Genomic DNA, 21,354 nt, shown 5'->3' on the forward strand with positions numbered 1-21,354 from the left:
TATGAGTTGTCTTTTCACTCTCTTGATAGTGTTCTTTGATGCACAAGAGCTGTAGATTTATTTTTAAGTGTTTATCCTGCTCAGGGCTCCTTCATTGAGGAGTCTGGTCTTTCCTATGTCTGAAAAATCCTCAAAGACATTATCTCTTCCAGGATCTCCTATTAGATTTCAAGTGATGTCATTTTTTTCATTTTCAGAAGTTCTACCTCTTAAATAATAAATATGCCAGACTCAATTCTAAACATATCTGTTGATTCATTTAATCTTCTCATGGGGCAAGTATTACGAAAATCCTCATTTTACAGAAGATGAAAGTAAAACACAGAGAGGTAAAGTAACTTATGCAAGAGCACAGTGACTAGATAGTGGGGGAGTGAACCCAGGCGGTCGGCTCCCGAGTCTACGATCTTGATCCCTCTGCCAAACAGCTCCTCAGTTAACTTGCCCTTCTTTCAAAGTGGCCTGGCCTCTCCTGTTGCTTCTGTTAAGCACTCGGGGCTTCACTGGCCCCGGTCAGCCTTTACATTCATGTCTTGGCTTGGAGGATTCGGGTACCGGGTGTAAGTTTGGACTCCTCGCCACCCCCTCCCCGGCCTCCAGGAAGCGGTACCTCCTGCGGCGGGCAGCTCTGGGACAGCTGCACACCATCCTGCTGGTGGCCCGGCCCCTGCTCTGGAGACGGCGGAGACTGCAGGTGAAGCATTGAGGGAGGGGGGCTGCACGGGACAGCTCAGGGTAGAAGCCAGGCAGCCTTGCTGTCCAAGTTGGCCGAATCCCGACAGTGTCCACCCTGCTAGCCTAACCGCACAAGGACTGAGCCCTCAGAGACCATTGCGGGTCAAGCTCCTCCCATTTCTCTCTGCCTGGCCAGGGTAGGCTTTGCTGTCCTTCATCCTGCCCACACCCCATGGCCTGACTCCACCCTCCCCATCTGAGGTGTCTTCCCATCCCTTCCAGCCCTTCCTTGGGGCCCGGCTGCCCCCCTCTCCCTGATGACTTCAATTTGAGGGCCATAAAGCAGCTCAAAGGTCTGTGCCCATGTATTGCTCACGTACTGCTCCTGTCTCTGGCCCCTCCCTGGCTGGACTTTGTCCCCTGGGACCTTGTCCTTCTTTTCCTCCTGCCCTCTTCCCGGTACCCTGACAGACGAGCAGTGACATCCACATCGCTAAGGCTGGTGAGGGCTCTGGAGGGCTGGGGCAGGCTGCTGGCCCCTCTGGGTCTGTGTCTGTTCCTCTGGTGGTGGCAGGGCCTCCCGGGGAGAGGATGGGGCAGCTGAACTGCCAAGCTGAGGAGGAGCCACCAGGAGGCTCGTGGTGACCCCTTCCAGGGACATCAGCTCTGTCTGCATCTCCCCAACAGCTTGGGCATTGGCGTGGCTGGCACGGCGGCAGGGCCTCCGAGAAAGTGCCAAGCATGGTAGGTGGCTTGAAAGCTGGAGGGTGTCTGCTGGGGTATGAACTTGCTGAACTTGGCATGGCTTGAGGGCGAGCGTGGGGTCCTCTGGTGCCGCTAGGGGTCCTGTCTCTCAGGGGCATCCGGTGTGACCCCTAAGAGGAGGCCTGGGGTGCCCTTAATTTCCCTCTGAGGGCTCCTGGGACCTGGTGTGTTTGAGTGTCCAGGATGAGAATCCTTGGTCTTTGGAGGGGAAGTTTATAGTCCCGGGGCTGTGGAGGGACACTGGGTCCCTGAGCCCCCTCCCTTAGTAACTGATCAATTGCTCCTCTCTACCAGGAGCTAGGGCGCCTGGAGATCCCGGCCGAGCTGGCTGTCATGCTGAAGACAGCGGAAGGTGAGTCTTGATTGGTGTCCCTCTTGTCACCACCCCTCCTCCAGTCCCTCTAATTGCAGTGGGTCTGTCCCTGTGGTCCCCTCTTCTGATGCTCTGGGCTCCCCCGAGCTCCCTGCCCAGCTTCCTCTGCGTTGGGCTGGGGGCTGATGGTGAGGGGTAGAGGCGGTGCCAGAGCCAGGTACCACACCTGGGCGTTTCTGTGCTGCCTCCCGGTGCTGTCCCCAGGCCGTCAGCACGCCCTAGCAGAAAGCATCACCGAGTCCCTGCCCCCGGAAGTCCCTGCCCGGCCCAGCCTGACACTCCCGCTGGACATTGACCAGTTCCCCTTCTCCAGCTTCGTCTCCATCAGCTTTCAGGTGGGCCCCCAGGCATCAGCTCTTCCTGGCTGACCCCCACGGTTCCCAGATGTTACCCCTGTGAGGCAGAAGCTGTGTCTATTCCGCTTTGTCCGCCCTCCCACCTCCCTCTCCTGTCATGGGCTATGGATGCAGCTGCATTGCTCGGAAAACGTCCGTTGAACCTAAATGTCTCACTCTCTAGTGTTACTTAGATCCGTAATGCCGTACCTTTGTTACACCTGTGGCATTGCCCTTCCATTGAAGTCGTGTCGTTGAAGCATGTGTAATGACGCGGCAAACTGTCCGGGCTGCAGTGTTGAATACAAAAGCAGGAGTCAAAACTGCACCCAGAGTGTGATCCCAATCTTGTTAATAACAACAACAGGGGCTGGCGATGTGTGTATCTCTGCAAAGAAAGTAAGACTAGAGAGAGAGAGGCTAAAATGTGAACTGTGGTTATATCTGGCAGTGGAATGTTAATGGTAGTTTTTATTCTTCATCCTTTTTCATGTTTTCTGAGTTTTATGCATGCGGGGGCATCAATTTTCTAATCGGAAAGAGCAGTTAAGATGCATTTTTAAGATGGTTTTCTGCACCAGCTCCTCTCCCTCTCCCAGGATTTATGCTCCCATGGGGCTCCCCTCGGGCTATCTCCAGCAAGTCAGCACAGACCAGCCCCTGTTCAGGCACTGTGTCACCCTCCTTCCTTGCAGGAGCCATCCTTGCCCAGCCCTGGGCAGCTGCTGGCCAAGCCCCTGACCCGACTGAATGGTGAGAACCCTCAGCATGCCCTGGATATCAACAAAGTGGTGAGTGACACATCGGAGAGGGGGCGGGGCAAGGCAGGCCCGACCCTGGCTCATGGGTGCTGGCTGGGCACAGGGGAAGCCCTGCATGTCCTCCCCTCACCTCGCTTTGCGTCTGCAGATGCTGCGGCTCCTAGGGGATGGGTCCCTGCCACCCTGGCAGGAGCAGATCATGGGTGAATACCTGGTGAGACAGGGGCAACGCCGGCCGGGGCTGCGGGACGAGCTCTTCAGTCAGCTCGTGGCCCAGCTCTGGCACAACCCGGACGAGCAGCAGAGCCAGCGTGGCTGGGCCCTCATGGCCATCCTGCTCAGCGCTTTCCCCCCAATGCCTACCCTGCAGAAGCCACTGCTCAAGTAAGGGGCCTGGCAGATGGGGACATGGTGGGTGGGGTCAGGGGACTGTCCCGCCCCTACAGCAGCCCTGTGCTGTCCCTGCAGATTTGTGTCCGACCAGGCCCCCAGAGGCATGGCAGCTCTGTGCCAGCACAAGCTGCTGGGGGCCCTGGAACAGATGCAGCTGGCCCCTGAGTCTGCACGGGCCCACCCACCTACCCAGCTGGAGTGGACGGCTGGACGGCGGCGGGGCCGCATGGCGCTGGACGTCTTCACCTTCAATGGTGATGGCCGCCTCCTGCTCAGGCTTCTGTGGGCCCCCAGAGGAGCCAGCCCTGCTCCCTCGCCCTCCTTGGACCCCCTTTCTGCCTCAGCTCCCCTGCTGCAGCCCTCGGTGACCCTCATCTCCCTTCTGTCCTGCTTTTGGCCCCCCTGGGACAGCTGCCCCTTCCCATCAGGGTGGACCCTGTTGTCCCTCACCCCTCCCTCCCACCCCTTGTTCTGCAGAGGAGTGCTACTCGGCCGAGGTGGAATCCTGGACCACGGGGGAGCAGCTTGCTGGGTGGATACTGCAGAGCAGGTATGGGGGGCCTGAAATTGGGGGAGTAGGGCCAGCACTGACCATGGGCCCGTCCTCCTCCTGCGTCCTCCTCCTCCCAGCCCACTCTCCCGCCAAGTGCCTCCCAGCTGCTCCTGAGGCCCAGGGCCAAAGCCTGCTCCCTGAAGGGGTGAGGGGGGTGAGCTGTGGGCGTAGGGGGCAGGGTCCAGACAGTTAATCCAAGATGGGGAGCAAAAGTAGAGTTTATACTTACAGTCCAGATTCTGATGAAACAGGTCAATAAATAAATGTGAGCATCAGAGCCCACGTAGAAGGAGAGGGTCGTGAGTTGCAAATAAAGGAGAGCTGTCTGAGTGAAGCCAGGCTCCTCACCCAGGTGCCTGTTCCCTTCTGCAGCCTCCTCCCCTTGGACCGTCCTTGGGTGGGGTCCTTGTCCTTTGGGGTTGTTATCTGCCTGGCTGATCACCTCCCTACTGCACACCCTTGTCCCACCCAGAGGCCTGGAGGTGCCACCTCGTGGCTGGTCCGTGTCATTGCACTCCGGGGACTCCTGGCAGGACTTGGCTGGCTGCGACTTCGTGCTGGACCTGATCGGCCAGACGGAAGACCTGGGGGACCCGGCTGGTCCCCACAGCTACCCCATCACTCCCCGCAGCTTGTAGGTGCCTCCCCAGCACCCCTGTCCCCGGCCTGCTCCTGTCCCTGTCCTGTTGTAGTGACCCCCAAAGCTACCCTCTCACATCCAGGGGTTGACAGGTGCTGCCACAGGCCCAGCCCTGACCTAATCCTCCTCCCACCCCGTGGGGACGCCCCCCACAGCGGCTTCTGCACCTTGCCTCAGCCTGGGGACCACCCCAACCAAGGCACACCCTTATCTGGGCCCGCTATCTCCTGCAGAGCTGAGGACATCCCCCCGGCCCCTGGCGTCCAGGCCCCATCACTGCCCCCAGGCCCCCCTCCAGGTCCAGCCCCAACACAGCCCATCAGGAGCCACACAGGTAAGGCCAGAAGTGGGCACTTTGGGGTTGGCAGAGTGCTGGGACTGGGGGTGCAGGAAGCCCCAAGCTCCAGGTGGGTGACATCAACCTTCCTCTGGCCCCACAGATGGGTCCCAGACCTCGGGGAGCCTGGACGGCTTCCTGGACCACCTCTTCGAGCCAGTCCTCTCCGGGGGCAACAGTGTAAGTGTCCTGCACACACCCCGCACCCCATCCCTGCCCCTACCTGACTGCAGTCTCTGCTGCCCCTCCATCTCTCCCAGGGCTCTAGCTCTGACCCTGTGACCTGTGACCTTTGTCCTTTCAGGATCTGGAGCAAGGCTGGGCTCTGAGAGGCCGCATGAAGGGAGGGGGTGCCATGGGGCCCATGCAGCCAGGCAGCTACCCCATGGGTAAGTGTGGGGCCAAGCACCCATCCTGGGTCTTCTCGGCCCAGCAGCATGGGTAGCTGTGGCCTGGGACCCCCCAGGCAGCTGGGGTCAGAGCTCCAGCCAGCACCCTGGTGGCCCTACTCTTCTCTTTGCCTGGGGCTGGGAGGGAGGTGGTCTGTGGGCCCAGGTAAGGACCGACCTGGGAGGGCCCTCTTCCCTCAGTGTACCCAGGGATGGTGCAGATGCCCGGATACCAGCCAGCCATGATGCCTGCACCCATGCCCATGATGCCTGCCATGGGCGCAGTCCCCCCCATGCCAGGTAAGGCTGGGCCAGAGGCACCGGATCTTTCTCAGGGAGGGATTAAAGGAGAGCAAGTCCTGCCAGGGGCCCAGAGGGTACAGTGGGCAGAGGGCTGTAAGTGTGACTGTAGCGCTCACCCACCCTGCCCGTCTGCCACACTCGCAGCCATGGTGGTGCCACCACAGCCACAGCCACAGCCCCTGCCTCCCAGCGTGGATGCGAGGCAGCTGGCGGTCCAGCAGCAGAACTTCATCAACCAGCAGGCGCTGATTCTGGTGAGGGTGGGCAGAGGCCACGGGCTGCCTAGCGGGGACAGGTCTGTGGGGCAGGGCCAGGCCAGCTCTTACCTGGCCCACCACCCTCCCCTTCAGGCCCAGCAGATGACTACCCAGGCCATGACCCTGTCCCTGGAGCAGCAGACACAGCAGCGCCGACGCCAACGCCAGGCCCCAGCTCAGGCCCCTGTCGCTGAAGCTGCCTCCCCACCCCCACCCCCACCCCCAGCCATCATCCCCAAGCCCAAGAAGCCCCAGGTCCCCCAGGAGGAGCCAGAGCGAGAACCGGAATCGGTGGATGGCTGCCTGAGAGTGAGCCGAGGCCAGGCAGATGGCAGGGTCTGGGATGGGGGTGGCCGGCTCCATGGCTGCAGGGATGGAGAACACGGGTGGGGAGAGCAGGAAAATGCAGAACAAGTGCTGCCAGGCCCCAGCCCCAGGGATCTGAGGGGGCTCGCTGTGAGAGTGGGGGCTTGTCTGGCAGGGCTGCTGCTTCACTTCCCCTTCCTGCCAGCAGGAGACCTTACAGGAGGCTGAAGACAGGCCCCAGCGGCCCAAGAGCTTCCAGCAGAAACGGGATTATTTCCAGAAGATGGGTGAGGGTGCTTGGGGTGGCAGGCCCCACACAGAAACTTGACCACCACCCTAGCCTGGCCAGGGGATGGTGGGGTGCACTCTACTCCCCTGGGTCAGTGTGACCTGTCCAGGAGCCCTGATGGGCTGGCCAGGTCAAGGGTAACAGACGGGGCCATCTGGGGCGATTACAGGGCAGCAGCAGATCAAGGTGAAGATGGTGAAGCCTCCGGCCAAGGTGCAGATCCCCCAGGGAGAGGAGCAGGAGGAGGAGGAGGAAGAAGAGAGACCGAAAGCAGGTGGTGGGGAGATGAGGGAGGGCCGGGCCCTGCAGATCTGCACAGGGTCTCACATGTTTCCTCTCTTCCTGGTCAGTCCCGTCCCCTCCTCCACCCCCACCCCCACCCCAGGTAGTGAAGAAGCCACTGACACAAGGTGGGGCCAAAGCTACGAAGGAGGCTGAGGCTGAGCCGACCCAGGAGGTGGGGCCTGGCAGTGATCGGCTGGCCCAGGGTAGAGCTGTGGTGCGCAGCTCAGACCCTGCGCCCCAGCGGGCAGAGCCCAGCAGGGAGATCCGAAACATCATCCGCATGTACCAGAGCCGCCCGGGCCCCGTGCCTGAGCCTGTGCAGCCGTCCAGGTGGGTCTCAGGGGGTGACTGGACCGCCTGCTCCCTAGGGAGTCACCCTGTGGACTTGTGACCTCTTCTTTCTCCCAGGAGGCCCCCCAAAAATTTCATGAAGAAAAACAATCCTAAGGACGAGGCTCTGGCTAAGCTGGGGATCAATGGTGCCTACTCATCCCCTGCGGTGAGGTCCTGTCCTGTCCAGGGCATAGCTGCTCCACTTGGGAGTCCAAGGCTCCCGGGTAAACTTGGCGTTGTCCCTAGACACAGCCTGTGTGCATTCTCTGCCTTCCCAGATGCTGCCCCCCAGCCCCGGGAAGGGCCCCCCACCAGCTGTGGCCCCTCGACCCAAGGCGTCGCCACAGCCTGGGTCCTCCACCACCATCAAGGAGAAGCAGGCACCCCTTCGTGAGGTGTTTGGCCCGACCCCACCCACTGCCCAGGCACCCCCACCTCCACCAGCGCCTCCACTGCCTCTGCCCGGGGACCTGGGGACCCCTTCTGCTGAGCCCCGTGGTAAGGAACCCCATGTCCCAGTGCGATGGGCTTTGCTGGGCAGGTGCAGGGTTCCCAACAGTCTCTGGGTGCTCATGGCTAAGGTCAGCTGCTCGGGCTTCCGGACTTTGGAGCTGTGGGTGAGGAGCCCCAGCTTCCGCGTTCCTGCCCAGGGCGGGGCCCGGGCACCCCTGGGGCCTGTCTGGCACGGAGGGACTCACACACAGGGTGTTGCCCTCCAGGCAGACCTGACAGCTCTTTCAGGAATTTAGTGGCCCTGCTGACATGGTCAGGGACAGCAGGAAAAGTCTGAAGGCCGGAAATGGAGGCAGGAGATGGGCCCGTGGGTGGGAGTGGCGCAGCAAAGGTTGAGTAAGCCGGGACCTAGCAGGGCCTTAGGGAGGTGAGGGTATTCTCTCCCTATGCCCCCGTCCCTCCGGCTCGGGCAGCTCCTCACCGGATGCTCTTTGGCCCCTCTCTCTGCCAGGCTCGACGGTGCCCATGGGGGACCAGGGGGTCTCCACCCAGCTGCTTGTGCCCTCCGGCAGTGTGTGCTTCTCCTATGCCAGCACCTCCTGGAAGTTGTTCCTTCGCAAGGAGGTGGGCACAAGGGTGGGGCCACAGCCTGACCTCTCTTTAGGCTGGGGAGGGGCCGCAGGCTGTGGGGGACGCAACCTGGGACCCCATCATCTCCTCCTGACACACAAACACTGGGGGCCACCTCCCCACTACCCACCGCCTCAAGCCTCGTTTTCCATCTGGGCCTGGGAGGCAGAGGTGGGGCGGAAGGTGGGCTCGGGGGGGGGGCGGGGGGGACTCCATTCCCGCCTGCTCTCGCTCCCCCATGCCCTCCTGCAGGTGTTCTACCCCCGGGAGAACTTCAGCCATGCCTACTGCCTCAGGCTTCTCTGTGAGCAGGTGAGAGCCCGGCCCACCTGAGACATGTACAGACAGACTGCCCCTGGGCAGCACTCACAGGGCACTTGCTGTGCGCTTCAAGCCCTGCCTTCATTTATTTAATCCTCACAACATCCCTAAGAGTAAGGACCATTGTTGGCCTATAACAAGGATTAAAAATAAATAAAGTGTATACAGTACAGAACACGGGCTCCAGCATACAGCAGGTGCTCACTGGTGCTTGTTCCCTTGCCACCTCTGGATGTTCCCCCAAATTCTCCAGTAGCCTCCCCTCCTCCCCTAAGCTCTGTTCCTTCAGGGAAGCTCAGCTCAGCTCACGGACGGACAGCTGCCCCACAAGTGCAGGCAGCTGGGGGAGGCAGGTGGGAGCTCTGGGCAGACGTGACCCTGGGCTTGGAGGCCCCACATCCCTCCCTGCTCCACCTACCCCTTGGGGGCTCTCTAGCTTTTCCTCCATGCATGGCTGCTTGTGGTGGGCTCTGGCCTCAGGACCTGGCGGTGACTGCCTAGCTCTGCCCCCAGATCCTGAGGGACACCTTTGCCAAGTCCTGCATCCGAATCTCCCAGGATGAGCGGCGCAAAATGAAACACCTGCTGGGTATGGTCCAGGGACCCTGAAGTCAGGGAGCTGGAGTGTTAGGGGCTGGGCCTGCCTAGAGGGAGGGAGCAAACTCTGGGGTCCTCCCAGTGAGGGAGCCTGAGAACAGTCTGGCACAGTCGTTCCTGCCCACAGGAGACCTAGAGGTCGGCCTGGAGTCACTTGACACCACTGAGGACAGTGTCAAGAAGCGCATCGTGGTGGCCGCTAGGGACAACTGGGCCAATTACTTCTCACGCATCTTCCCTGTCTCGGTCAGTGAGGCTGGGTATGGGGTACCCCAGTCTGGATCCCAGCGCGCGCAGTGTGGGCCTTCTGCAGCAGTCCCCTGAGAGCTGGAGGTGGGGTGGGCCCCAGTGGAAGGACAAAGAACAGCACTGGCCCTGAGCAGCCCCAGGGCATCCGGGAGCCTGTGTGTGACCCACCCACCTTCTGGGCAGGGTGAGAGTGGCAGCGACGTGCAGCTGCTAGGTGTATCCCACCGGGGGCTGAGACTGCTCAAGGTGACCCAGGGCCCCAGCTTCTACCCTGACCAGCTGAAGACTCTCTGCTCATACAGGTGAGCGCAAGCAGAGGAGTAGGGAGGATGGGGTGGAGAGGTGGCCCCTAGCTTATGCCCCCACCCTGTGTGCAGCTTTGCTGAGGTCCTGGGTGTAGAGTGCCCGGACAGCTCTACCCTGGAGTTGTCACTGAAGAGTGAGCAGCTGGTGCTGCACACAGCCCGGGCGAGTGTCATCAAGGCCATGGTTGAGCTGTTCCTGAGGGAGCTCAAGAAGGCAAGCACGGGCTGGGCAGGGGGCCTCCATCCATGTTGCATTGCGCCCTGTCTGGTTTGGCTGGTCTCAGGGCTGTCAGCGAAGCTCCTTCAAGCTGGCTGGGCTGGGGCTGGGAGTTCAGGCTGGGTCCCTGGAACTCTGGGGTGCTGGGTGGGGAGTGAGGCCAAAGTGGGGAGCAGATGGGGTGGGCAGGATGAAGGTCACAGGCAGGCTGGCTGCTTCCTCACCCGCTCACTCGCCTGCCTGCAGGACTCTGGCTACGTCATCGCCTTGCGAAGCTACATCACTGATGACAGCAGCCTCCTCAGCTTCCACCGTGGGGACCTTATCAAACTGTTGCCAGTGGCCACTTTGGAGCCAGGTATCCCCAGGGGCCAGCAGAGTGGCTGGCACAGGGAGGGCAGCACATGGTGGAGCCTCTGAGGGGCAGAGGCCAGGTGGGTGAGTCACTGGCCTTGGATGCCTTCCAGGCTGGCAGTTTGGCTCCACTGGGGGCCGCTCCGGACTCTTTCCTGCCGACATAGTGCAGCCGGCTGCTGCTCCAGACTTTTCCTTCTCGTCGGAGCAGAGGAATGGCCAGCACAAGAGTCAGCTGCAGCGCAGAGAGTCAGGACTGGCTCAGTGGGATAGGGCGCCGGAGGTGAGGAAGACGGGAGAGGCGGAGGCGAGGCCTAACTAGGAGTGGAGGAAGGAAGGAAGCTTCATCTGATGCTGCCCCTCTGCCCTCTCCAGCTTTCTTGCCCTTTGTCTCCTCAGCAAGACTGTGGGCTCCCTGTGGGCAGGGGCTGGGCTGTACACCCCTTGTGTGTGCCTCTTGGTATTTAGTTTAATGCTGCCCTAGAAGACGCTCAATAAACAGCTCTTGCCTTTCCTGGCTTCTGGTGGTGTGCTTACTGCGGCTCTCTGCTCTTCTGGAGTCGGGCTGGGTGGAGGCTTAGGCAGGGCCTCCGGACAGGCCAGTGCACACTCTGGTGGCACTAGGTCTCCTGTGCTCCCAGCACCCCACCTTCCCTCAGAGCCAGGCACACAGTGAAGACTCGGAGGCCACCAGCCTACCCCTCTCTATGGCCTACCTCTCTGTGTTCACGGATTCCCACAACTACACCATGCAAGAATTTGCCCTGCGCTACTTCCGGAAACCCCAGGCCTTGTGAGTGGCCCTGGTCTAGCCCTGCACCCGTCTGTCCTCAGTCTGTCTGACGTGGGCCTCCCTGCTCAGAGCCGCCAGGGTGGGACTCTTAACACCCTCCCTACACAGCCTGGGACTGGGGTGGGGGAGCCAAGCAAGCAGGGCTGTCCTCCCCTCTGCCCCCTCAGGCTGCACCAGACAGGTGGAGGTGCTGAGCAGAAGGCCCCGGCCAGCTTGGTGCAGTACACCAAGGTAAGGGGGACAAGCGGGGAGGAGTCAGGCCAGTAGATCTGCCCTCTGGCCCCCAAGGACCCCAGACTCACGGCCCAGCCTCTTTGACCGCAGGCTCCCATCCAGGAGTCGCTCATCAACCTCAGTGATGAGGGCATGAACAGGCAGGCTGTGGAAAGCTTCCAGGGTGAGTGGCCACGGCATCCTGGGTCCCCATGTCTGCAGTGCCTTCGACCTAGGCCCCTAGTCACCTTCTCTCCTTGAGTTTGCCAACTCAGGGAAGCTTACTAGTGGTTCCCATACCTCCACGGCCCTCATCCACTTCTACTCACGCCCAGGGGTTGTGGGTTACGTGGAGTCTGTGTTGGGAGGCAACGGTGGGTCCAGCTGGCTCTGTGCTGTGTGTAGCCACGGGTGCCCAGGGAATCTCTCTGAGCCCTATTTCCTCATTGGTAGGGCTGAGACTGCCACTCTGCTTGACTCACATGTTTTTTCAAAGCAAGGCATGAGATGGCAGGGGAAGGCCCTGTGTAGTGACAGCATTAGCCAGGGCCAGGCCCCCAGGCTCAGCTCACCACGCTTCCCTTCCTCCCTGCAGCGCTGATGCAATTTATGGGGGACCAGTCTAAGCCGCGGGGCAAGGGTGAGATGGAGCTCCTGTATGAGCTGCTGAAGGTAAGCAACAGCTGTGTGTGCTGGAAGGAAACTGTGAGCCCAGAGGGCCCCTTCCCATCCTCCTGCCTGGGCCAGAACGGGGTCCCCCTTTTCTTGGTCACTATTCATTCAAATCATCCAAAAGTATTTATTGAGCACCTACTTGCTGGGGGCATGGCAGTGCGCCAAGCAGGCCACGTCCCCACACAGCTTACAGTCTAGCAGGAGGCAGTAAATCGTGATGTAATGTGTCCAGGGGTAAAAAGTATGGTGGAACGTGATAAAGCAGGGGAAGGGGCTGCCTCAGTGCAGAAGGCTTGGTGACAAGGTGACACTGGAGCGGACATCTGAAGGAAGCCAGGGAGTGAGGCATGTGTGCATCAGGGGCAGCGCATGCGCAGAGGGGCAGGGGTGACAGTCCTGTGGAGAGGGTGAACCTCAGCACCAGCAAGGCCAGAGTGGCTGGCGCCCAGCGAGTGAGGCAAGAGTGGAGGACGGGGCCCAGGAGTGACAGTGGTCCAGGTCAGGGCAGGCCTTGTAGGCTATTGTCGGGACTCCGATTTTTTGAGAGAGATGGGCAGCCACTAGGGGGCTCTGAAGAGACTTGTCTTACATTGTGCAGGGTCGCTCTGGCTGTTTGTGATTCTGGGGGTGTAAGGGCAAAAGGAGGTTATCGTGATAATCCCAGGTTAGAGATGGTGCTGGCCCAGGCCAGGAGGCAGCAGCAGGGGAAGAAGACCCAGAGCAGCAGGGTCTGCTCTGAAGTGCATGTGGGGTGTGAGAGAGAGGGGCCAAGGATGACACCGCAGCCTTGGCAAGAGCAATGATCATCTTCGACAAGGAAGCCTGAGGGCAGAGTGGGTCTGGGCTGGTGGAGGAATCTGTTTTGGACATGTGAAGTCTGAAGTCCTAAGTGGAGGGCCTGGGGTTCAGGGGAGAAGTCTGGGCTGGAGGGAGGCACCAGGAGTCATCGGCAGATGAGAGCAGCTGAGATCATCAGGGAGCAAGTGTAGACAGAGGCCCAAGGGCACCGCAGCCCTTAGAGGTCAAGGAGATAAGGGGAGCCAGCAGAGGAGACTAAGACAGAGGGACCAGAGACAGAGGAAGACAGGGCTGAGCACGGCCCCGAGGCAGGCGAAGACAGTGACTTAGGGAGCAACCAGTTGTGCAAAGATCTTTGTCAGTTAAGACAAAGATGGAGCGATGACGACTGGGCTGTCACCTTGACTCAGCCCCCAGCCCATGGCTGTTAGCAGAGGATTTCTTCTGACTTCAGATCCCATGCCCTCCTCACTCCACCACACTGCGGCTCGGCATTGCCCTGCCTACCTGCACTTCTTGTCCCCACAGTTGTGCCAGGAGGAGAACCTCAGGGATGAGATTTACTGCCAGGTCATCAAGCAGGTCACAGGACACCCCCGGCCGTGAGTGTGGGGGACTGGTGGGGGAGAGGCAGCGGGCAGCCCAGTGTCGTGGTTTGGCCAGCTCGAAGGCCAGGCTCTCTGCCCTGCAGGGAACACTGTGCTCGAGGCTGGAGCTTCCTCAGCCTCCTCACCGGCTTCTTCCCGCCGTCAACCACTCTGATGCCCTACTTGACCAAGTTTCTACAGGATTCAGGCCTGAGCCAAGGTGCCTGTGGGAGGGGCTTCCAGGCTGGGGTCTCGGCTGCTTGGGGAAGGGTTTGGAGATGCTCATGACCCCAGCCTGGCTCCTCTCTGCAGAGCTGGCCCGGACCAGCCAGGAGCACCTCCAGCGGACAGTTAAATACGGGGGACGGCGGCAACTGCCCTTCCCGGGTGAAATGCAGGCTTTCTTGGTACTGGCGGGTACAGGTGGCTGGGCATTCTAGGACTCCTCTGGGTGGGGGAGCTGGGACCTCTGTCCACTGGGGGACTGACCCTGCAACCTGTCTTGGCAGAAAGGGCACACTGTCCGCCTGGTTCTAATTCACCTGCCTGGGGGTGTGGATTACAAGACCAACATCCAGACTTTCACAGTGAGTGCAGGGCCACCAAGAAGGGGCTGGGGAGAGGCAGGGAAGCCACGGGCATCAGTTCTGGGGACCGCCCCCCTCAGCCTCCCCACCCCCTATCATGGCCCTGTCCTCACGCCTAGGTGGCAGGAGAAGTGCTGGAGGAGCTGTGCGGGCAGATGAGCATCATGGACCCCCAGGAAGTGCAGGAATTTGCCCTCTTCCTCATCAAAGGGGAAGGTGAGCCACCTCGCCTGGGGAGGCTGGACTCAGGGAGGTAGCTTACTGGCCAGGCCTGCTCTTGTGCCCACCGGTCAGGCAGTTCCCATGCTGGGGCCGGCAGGGCTGTGGCGGGGCTGGCCCTGGGCAGGATGTGGACCTGGGCTCCCCATGCAGGTGAGCTGGTGCGGCCCCTGCGGCCCGACGAGTACCTCAACAGCGTGATGGTGGATAAGGACGTGAGCCTGCACAGCCGGCGGCTTGGCTGGGAGACCCAGCTGCACTTCGACAATCCCACCTACATCAGCACCCACTACAGCCAGGTCAGCCCCACCTGGCCCTGGGCTGCTGTGCTGCTGGCGACTTGAGTCCTGGCTGCACCTTGAGGGCGAGTCCCTGCCTGGACGGGGGACCTCCAAGCCTCCCCTCAAGGAGAATGGCTGGTGGGGGCTTTGGGGCACAGCTGCCCCCTTACTGCGCCCCCCTCTCAGGTGCTGCGGGACTACCTGCAGGGGAAGCTGTTGGTCAGTGCACAGGCAGAGGACCTACTGGCCAGGCTGGCCGCCCTACAGCACCTCAGCAGGGCCTTTGAGGACACCCCCTCAGAGTGAGTGTGAGCGCGGCCCCCACGCCTCCTGTCATTCTCCCTCCTGGTGCTGAGGTAGGCCTCAGCACCCACCCCAGGGCCTCAGCCCACCACGCCTCACCCCCTTCTTGAAGGTCAAGGCCACTTGACTTGTAACCTTCATGGCCCTAATTCCATGCAGCCGTGGAGGCTGTATACATCTGTCCTCCCCACCCCAAGCTCAAGGGCAGGGCCCACACCTTATTCATGTGTCTGGATTCCCAGTCTCACCCACAGTAGCCACTGGTTCATTTATTTAGCACCTGCTGTATGCCCAGCCTTGACTAACCAACTGTGTCTTAGGCAAGACCTGTTGGCTTACTTGCCAAAGACACTGCAATGGCAGGTGAGAAGGGCCACCATAAGGATGCTGATGGGCCAGGAGCTGAGGCGGCTGAAAGGATGCACCTCCCAGGAAGCGCAGACCAGCTTCATCGGTGGGTCTGGGGGAAGCGGGCTGCTGGGGCAGAGGCAGGAGGCCCAGGAGGGAATGGGTGAGGGTAGAGGGGCTGAGTAAGCTTTTCCACCTGCCCTGCCCCTCTTGCCGGACCTGGGGGCCAAATAAGGCAGGGCCCAGGGCCCCAGTGGCCAGAACTCCTGTCCTAGCCCCTCCATCCCCAGAGGCCGTGAGGCAGCTGCCCCTCTTTGGCTACACTGTCTACGTGGTGCTCCGAGTAAGTGAGGTGGCCCTGCCTGGACCTGGCTTCCTGGGGCTGAACCGCCAGCACATCATCCTCATGGACCCCAGCTCCCAGGTGGGCCAGGTTCCTGCCCCAGGGCAGGCCTGGGCACCCTTGGGCCATTCCTCTCCCACTACCTACACTGACCCGTCCCCTGAGAGGAGCCAAGCTCTGTTGTCTCTGCTGCCCCCAGAAACTGTGCTGCTCTGTTGCCCTGAGGGAACTGCAGCGGATCCACCTGCTGAGCCCACTGGAGGAACAGGGGTCCCCTGGCCTGGAACTCAACTATGGCTCGGCTGACAGCCCTCGGACCATCTGGTTTGAGCTGCCACAGGTGAGTGGCCAGAGCCTCTGACCACCCAGAGAAGGTGACGCATGCCTCACCCAAGCCTGGTATGCCCGGGAACCTGGGCCCACGCCGATGGCTACTGCTCAGGGGTGGTGTGGGCAGGGGCTGGCCAGGGAGCCCTGTCCTCACATGCCTGTACCTAAGCAGGCCCAGGAGCTGAAGCACACCATCGCCTTCCTGATGCACAGCGGCATCGCCTCCGATTAATGGCCGGCCTCACCCAGGAGGAGTGGGGGAGGGGCAGAGAGGAGGAAGGGGCCTCTCCCTGGCCCAAGTCTCACTTGGAAAGTCTCCCTTGGGTGCTGTCAGGCCATTTTGGTGTGGACTTCACCACTTGGCTGTTCTGGAACCTACCACAGCACAGCCCGGCTAGCCCACGTGGAGGCCATGAGGCAGGAGCTGCTACAGTGATGTCAACTGGGAAAGACAGCAGCGAGACTCCCTCATGGTGGGCCTGGGGCGGGGCTGCAGGAACTCAGCTTGGGCATCTGATGTTGCCCAGTCTCAGGGAGATGCCCACCTGGCCCCAGGCCCTGGCTCAAAATCAGCAGGAACCCAGCCTGGGAGAAGCAGCTGCTAAAATAAAACACCTGAGAGAAAAGAGCTGCGTGTGCATGCGTGTGTCAGAATAAACAGGACTTTATTCCTCTGGGAGATGTCTCAGTCCTGCCTCGCCTTCCTGACCAGGAGATGAGCGGGAGCAGGGCCTGGCTGCTGCCCCTCTTCCCACGAACTCTGCACCTGGGGCCAGGCTGGAGGTTGGCCAGGCAAGGGAAGGGGCTGGTGGGCAGAGGACCTGAGCCAGCAGGGCTCTTCCTGAGGAGGCCCCAATGCCTTGGACAGGTAGGCCTCGTCTTGGCTTACAACCTGCTAAGTACAAGACATGGAGGGCCCGTTCCTTCTTTCTGTTCCCCTGGCAGCAGCACACCACCCCACACCTTCTCATCTGGAGATCTGGCCCAGAAAACCCAGCCACGAGGGCCAGGAGAGGCAGGGAGGCTAGGAGAAAGAGGACCTTAGGCCATGCAAGCAAAAAGGTAGGCTGACCGCTGGCCTCTGACCTTGATTTGGGAGGTGTCCACGCCCACCTCCAAAGCAAGCTGTGGTCTGAAGGGGGAGGGGCCCTGAGAAAAGACAACGCCCCTGATGGCAGTGGGCCTGCCCACCTTCCCCATTCCTGAGCAAGGCCCAGGTGGCCCAAGGTATAGTCTGGGGGAGGACACTGGCCCTGCTGGGCAGCAGTCCATCATCTCTGTGGGCCACACAGGCCGTGCCAGTCCGCTTCACTCTCGCACCGGGCCCGGCCGTGGAAGAACAGCTTGATGAGGTTCTGGGCCTCTTCCTTCACTACAGATTCAGGGTAGGGAAACATGAGGGCCAGTCTCCTCTCTGAAGAGCCCCACAAGTGCCTCCTGGCCCAGCAACGCAAGCACTCACCGCTCCTTCCAGGAGAGGTCTTCTGAGTCAGCGAGTGTGAGAGGTGGCGGGCAAAGGCTTTAAATAACTCCTAGAGGCAGAGGGCGAAGAGGAGCAGAAAGCACAGACCCCTGCCCTGCTCCCGGAGTGACCCACAGCCATGACCCAAGGGCAAGGCAGACCCAGGGAGGGTGGCAGCTGGGCTCAGGGCTAGCCTGCTTCTGCCCTTCTTTCTCCTGGGGCTCACACTCTCTATACCCCCACCACACCCAAGTGTCCCAGGCTTAGGGGAGGGCAGAGCCTACCCACCCACCCACCCTACCTTGGATGCAAACTTGCCCTCCTTATAGAAAGGGGTCAGGCACTTGACCACAACATTCGCAGCCTCCTTTAGGGAGATGCCAGGAGCTGAAAGCTGGCAGGAGCCCTTGGCCATGGGGTTCAAGGTGTCCTGATTGCTGGCCGAGATGCTGCCCTTGGCCTCAGCTAAGATGGAGGCCTTGGCTGAGGGGCGAGGCCTCTTCTGAGCCTGGCTCTCTGGGTGTTCCTGGGCAGGGCCACAGTAAAGGGTCACTCTTGGGCTCCCTGTCACTGGCCTGTCCTCTCCTTCTGGAGGACCGGGCCATAGCACCTAGTAGCTCCCTCTAGCCCCTGGGATGTGGAGATGATTTTCACCCAACTCCTAACCCAGAGCAGACTAGATACCACCTGGTTCACAGGCCTCTTCCCTCCCCTGTGGCCTTGTCCTTGTCAGTACCTGCTGGGGCCTGGGCCGCTTGTCCCTCTGTGTCTCCTTTGTGGGGGTGGACTGGTCTTCAGGGGGCCCCTGGTCTCTGAGTGGGCAGGTACTGGCCAGAGGAGAGAACAGGCATCAGAGCTCCAGGGCCCTTGGCCTAGGCAGCCCAGCAGAGACCATCCTAGGCATGGCCCGAGCTTCAGAGGCACAGTTAGCAAGGAGATTTCCAAACTACCCTGTGCCCATACCTCAACCCCTCCCTGGTGCACTCCTCAGTCTGAGCGGGGACAGCCAGATGTCCCAGGGCTCCATCCTCCTCCCCTGCGCACTTCTCTGGGGCTGTTGGGGGTCCGCGCACCCCCTCACTGGAGGGGCTGGCACCCTCTGCCGGTAGGGCTGACATGAGTGGAGGCGGGCTCTTGGCCCTCTGGCAGAAGAATCGGGTGATGTTCTGAGAATCCTTGAGGGCCGCTGCGGCTAGAAGCTGCTGCTTCTTGTTGACCCGGGCCTTGGCAATGGGACTGCCCCCAGTGGGGCCTTTCGCCTTCTTCTCAGGGGAGGACTCCCCACAAGAGGCACTGCTTCCGGGGGCTTCTCCTCTGGGCCCAGGGAGGGGCTCAGTGCTATCCTCATCCTGGAGGCCACAGGGCCGGCTGGGGGGCTCCTGCTTGCCTCCCCACACAGGCTGGGGGGCTTGCTCTTTGGGCCGCATCTTCTCCATCAGCTCAGTGGCTGTCTGAAATGGGTAGGAGCCTTTGGGGAAACCAGCTCCCACTCGCTTGGGTTTGAGCTGTGAGGAAGAGGAGAGAGGATTCTTGAGGGCACACCTGGCTGGTCCAGGTGGGCCCACATTGGTGGGGCTCTCAGGAGTGGGGGAGGGAAAAACTGGGCAGGACATCACTTAGGGGTCAGGTTGATGAGAGAGGAGCTGTGGGGGCTGCAGGGGTACAGCTGGCAGAGCAGGGAAGCCTGAGGGCTTGCCCTGGGGTGCCCTAGGGCCAGGACCCAGGTTGGGGGTGGATGCTAGGACGCTGCTCACCGAGTAGACCTGGGAGGCTGGCGGGATGTCGTACTCAGTGGGCTCCGGGTGCTCGACCTGGGCACTGCAGCTCTTGGCACCGCCTCCCACGTCATAGAACTGCCCATCTTTAGAGGCTCTGTGGATCTCAGCCACCTGGGGCAGGGACAGTCAGGCATGCTGTGGCACCCACTAGCTCCTGATAATCCCCAGCCCAGGCTTTCCACAAGTGGGTTTCTGTGGCCTGTGGTTGGAGGCAACTGGACAAGTTCTAGTCCTCACAGGGTTGTCTAGAAGACCTCCAGCTGGCAAAGGATGGAAGTCAGGTTCCCCTGACATAAGTGGCCTCCCGGGTGGGGGGTGGATTCTGCGCTGCCTGCAGCCAGAGGGCCTACAATGTGGAGGGGCTGCCCTCTCCCACGCTCGCCCTTGAGCATGCCCCACCCACTCTTGCCCAGGGCCCACCTTCTTCAGAACGCTGGCCTTGTATAGGTTGGCCACCTTGGCATTTCGGAATGTCTCATGCTCCAGCTCCACGGCCTCGGCCTGGAGGTCAGGTCTGAGAGTGAGAATGAGCATGAGGTGTCAGATGGGCCTGAGCCTTTTACCTTTTGAGCTCCAAGGGAGTCAGGGACCCTGGAGATGGCTTCAAGGCCTGGTGGGAATGGCTTTGGGCACCCGGATTGCAACCTGAAATCTCTGGGCACCCTGTGGCTTACTGTCCTTCAGCAGCCACTGGCTGCCTCTCAGTCGTGGCTGAGCCTTCCCGCTGGGGAAACCCGTACCCACTGAGAGTAGGATGGGTCACAATTTGGGAAGGCAGCACCCAAACAAGCTGGGGGGGAGGGACAGGGGTTCCTATGGTCTCTAAAGGAACAGGAGCTTGGGGAGCCCTCCTTGGTCCCCATGACACTCACCCATCAGAGGTACCTGTGGCCTGGCGGTTACTGCTCAGAGCCTCCTCCAGAAGCCCCAGACAGTGCTCACGGGCCTGCACAGGGGAGGGAAGTTGGTCACATGAGCCTCAGGTTGGAGGAGGAGCCTGGGGGGCAGGTGTGAAGAGCCGCCCACCTCTTACCTTCACAGTGAGCCTGGGGATCTTCCTGCTAGAAGCCTCTTTCAGGGGACAGTCCTCATCTGGGGGGTGGAGGAGTGGGTTCTTCCACTCTACCTTCTGCTCTCTGGAGTCCCCAACCCCCCAACAAGGCATCCTCCATCCACACCTCCAGAACACCCCACAAGCCCCAGGGGACATTTCTGTACTGACCTGGGGGTACAAATTCCTCTATCTTGGGGTCTTTGCCCTGGAAGACAACAATAAGGGCCTGTGAGGCATCTGCTTCAAGATAGCTCCCAGTCCAGTGCCAAGGAAGTGGCTGAGACAATGTGAGCCAGGGGCCACCTGGGACCCCGTCAAGCCCCTGCCCCTCACCTTGCGCAGGCTCATCTGCTTCTGGTAGAAGAGATTCCATTCCCGCTTGTGGGCCTCATCTCTGCCCTCGTCCCCACTGCCTCCAGAACCTTCGTCGTACCTAGGGGACAGGCTGGGTGTGAGCAGCTCTGGGCCTGGGCTTTGCCCTCCCACCACGCCTCTGGTGGGGCAGCAAGGTCCCTGATGCCCTGGCAGCTCAGGGCAACACTGAGGGCCTGGCCCACAGGGTAAGGGGTGGACTATGGCATTGTTGCCTCTGGTCTGGCCTTGGCACCAGGGGGAGAACACCAGACTATTTCCAGTGGGTTGGGAGCCCCTGGCTTCACAGCCCCTCACCTGCTGAAGCCCCCATAACCCCTTCGGCCTCCCTCATACAGCTCAGGGTCAAAGCCATTCCCCTGGGAGGGCCCGACGCAGGTCTTGCTGCAACTGCTGCTCTGCTCCAAGGCGCTCAGCTGCTTCCGCACAGCTGCAGGGTTCTGGCAGTGGTCACAGCCTTTGGTGCAGGCGGGGGGCGCATCCCCAAAGTACTTGGCAATGGCAGCATGGCGGCACCTGGAACAGGCAGTGTGGCAGAGACAAGGGGTGAGGGACCCAGGCAGGCCAGCATTCGTTCCCGCAATCCCTAAACTCTGGCTGAGCATTGCTGTGACTGCACCATGCTAGGCATCTCACACACCTCATCCCATGCAGGCTTCACAAGGCATCGCTTGGTTGCCCATTTTACAGATGAGGACAATGAGGTGAAGGAGCTTTCCCAGAGTCATGTAACACATGGGGGTATCCAGAGGAGCCAGGGCATCAACTGCCTTCTGTCCTGCTTCTCTGTAGGTTACTCCTCTGGGCCCCAGCCCTCTGCCCTGCTCTGTCCTCTGGCAGTGGGGTGCCCTGGGAGAAGCATGGACTCTGGGTGCAGATGCTGACTCTGCTGCTGAGGCTGTGTCCTTGGGGAAAGTATTTGACCTCTTGAAGCCTACGCTTGCGGGCCTGCAGAACAGTGCCAGAAGAGCACTGGTCCCGAGGGCAGTGTAGGGCTGAGTGCGATGATGCTCTGAAGTGCTCTGTACCACACCTAGTGCACAGTAAGGCTGTTATTATTACTCTTCACGCTTTGCTGGGGGTGGGAGAGG

The 21,354-nt window shown here is 60.9% G+C and overlaps 2 protein-coding genes across 21 annotated transcripts in view; one reads left to right on the plus strand and one right to left on the minus strand.

The window, feature by feature from the left end:
• Positions 1-16,208, plus strand: part of MYO15B (myosin XVB) — a 33,875-nt gene extending 17,667 nt beyond the window's left edge. For 9 of the 16 annotated variants that reach the window (XM_046677355.1, XM_046677354.1, XM_046677363.1 and 6 more), the window contains 43 exons: positions 545-694; positions 1,363-1,419; positions 1,735-1,792; positions 2,018-2,148; positions 2,844-2,939; positions 3,058-3,293; positions 3,378-3,556; positions 3,780-3,852; positions 4,328-4,489; positions 4,729-4,829; positions 4,936-5,012; positions 5,137-5,221; positions 5,423-5,521; positions 5,669-5,778; positions 5,875-6,090; positions 6,296-6,374; positions 6,546-6,650; positions 6,727-6,991; positions 7,070-7,160; positions 7,273-7,492; positions 7,959-8,071; positions 8,330-8,389; positions 8,912-8,987; positions 9,123-9,241; positions 9,428-9,546; positions 9,622-9,763; positions 10,013-10,124; positions 10,234-10,403; positions 10,762-10,913; positions 11,081-11,144; positions 11,238-11,310; positions 11,722-11,798; positions 13,128-13,201; positions 13,291-13,406; positions 13,499-13,593; positions 13,696-13,773; positions 13,893-13,989; positions 14,146-14,291; positions 14,460-14,575; positions 14,897-15,030; positions 15,215-15,348; positions 15,467-15,607; positions 15,770-16,208. In XM_046677355.1, the coding sequence (XP_046533311.1) occupies positions 545-694; positions 1,363-1,419; positions 1,735-1,792; positions 2,018-2,148; positions 2,844-2,939; positions 3,058-3,293; positions 3,378-3,556; positions 3,780-3,852; positions 4,328-4,489; positions 4,729-4,829; positions 4,936-5,012; positions 5,137-5,221; positions 5,423-5,521; positions 5,669-5,778; positions 5,875-6,090; positions 6,296-6,374; positions 6,546-6,650; positions 6,727-6,991; positions 7,070-7,160; positions 7,273-7,492; positions 7,959-8,071; positions 8,330-8,389; positions 8,912-8,987; positions 9,123-9,241; positions 9,428-9,546; positions 9,622-9,763; positions 10,013-10,124; positions 10,234-10,403; positions 10,762-10,913; positions 11,081-11,144; positions 11,238-11,310; positions 11,722-11,798; positions 13,128-13,201; positions 13,291-13,406; positions 13,499-13,593; positions 13,696-13,773; positions 13,893-13,989; positions 14,146-14,291; positions 14,460-14,575; positions 14,897-15,030; positions 15,215-15,348; positions 15,467-15,607; positions 15,770-15,829 (5,058 nt within the window). In that variant the 3' untranslated portion in view covers positions 15,830-16,208. The remainder of the gene's footprint in view (positions 1-544; positions 695-1,362; positions 1,420-1,734; positions 1,793-2,017; positions 2,149-2,843; positions 2,940-3,057; positions 3,294-3,377; positions 3,557-3,779; positions 3,853-4,327; positions 4,490-4,728; positions 4,830-4,935; positions 5,013-5,136; positions 5,222-5,422; positions 5,522-5,668; positions 5,779-5,874; positions 6,091-6,295; positions 6,375-6,545; positions 6,651-6,726; positions 6,992-7,069; positions 7,161-7,272; positions 7,493-7,958; positions 8,072-8,329; positions 8,390-8,911; positions 8,988-9,122; positions 9,242-9,427; positions 9,547-9,621; positions 9,764-10,012; positions 10,125-10,233; positions 10,404-10,761; positions 10,914-11,080; positions 11,145-11,237; positions 11,311-11,721; positions 11,799-13,127; positions 13,202-13,290; positions 13,407-13,498; positions 13,594-13,695; positions 13,774-13,892; positions 13,990-14,145; positions 14,292-14,459; positions 14,576-14,896; positions 15,031-15,214; positions 15,349-15,466; positions 15,608-15,769) is intronic. The other 7 variants (XM_046677367.1, XM_046677358.1, XM_046677362.1 and 4 more) reach the window with 3 other exon arrangements.
• A 37-nt stretch (positions 16,209-16,245) lies between these two features.
• Positions 16,246-21,354, minus strand: part of RECQL5 (RecQ like helicase 5) — a 34,553-nt gene continuing 29,444 nt past the window's right edge. For all 5 annotated transcript variants that reach the window (XM_046677375.1, XM_046677374.1, XM_046677376.1 and 2 more), the window contains 12 exons: positions 20,561-20,779; positions 20,225-20,324; positions 20,060-20,096; positions 19,871-19,929; positions 19,710-19,783; positions 19,258-19,351; positions 18,814-18,948; positions 18,023-18,564; positions 17,796-17,886; positions 17,361-17,585; positions 17,060-17,129; positions 16,246-16,969 (listed from right to left, as the gene is read on the minus strand). In XM_046677375.1, coding sequence (XP_046533331.1) covers positions 16,869-16,969; positions 17,060-17,129; positions 17,361-17,585; positions 17,796-17,886; positions 18,023-18,564; positions 18,814-18,948; positions 19,258-19,351; positions 19,710-19,783; positions 19,871-19,929; positions 20,060-20,096; positions 20,225-20,324; positions 20,561-20,779 — 1,747 coding nt within the window. In that variant the 3' untranslated portion in view covers positions 16,246-16,868. The remainder of the gene's footprint in view (positions 16,970-17,059; positions 17,130-17,360; positions 17,586-17,795; positions 17,887-18,022; positions 18,565-18,813; positions 18,949-19,257; positions 19,352-19,709; positions 19,784-19,870; positions 19,930-20,059; positions 20,097-20,224; positions 20,325-20,560; positions 20,780-21,354) is intronic.

Source organism: Equus quagga, chromosome 11 (genome assembly GCF_021613505.1).
Source record: "Equus quagga isolate Etosha38 chromosome 11, UCLA_HA_Equagga_1.0, whole genome shotgun sequence".
Taxonomy (NCBI): Eukaryota; Metazoa; Chordata; class Mammalia; order Perissodactyla; family Equidae; genus Equus; species Equus quagga.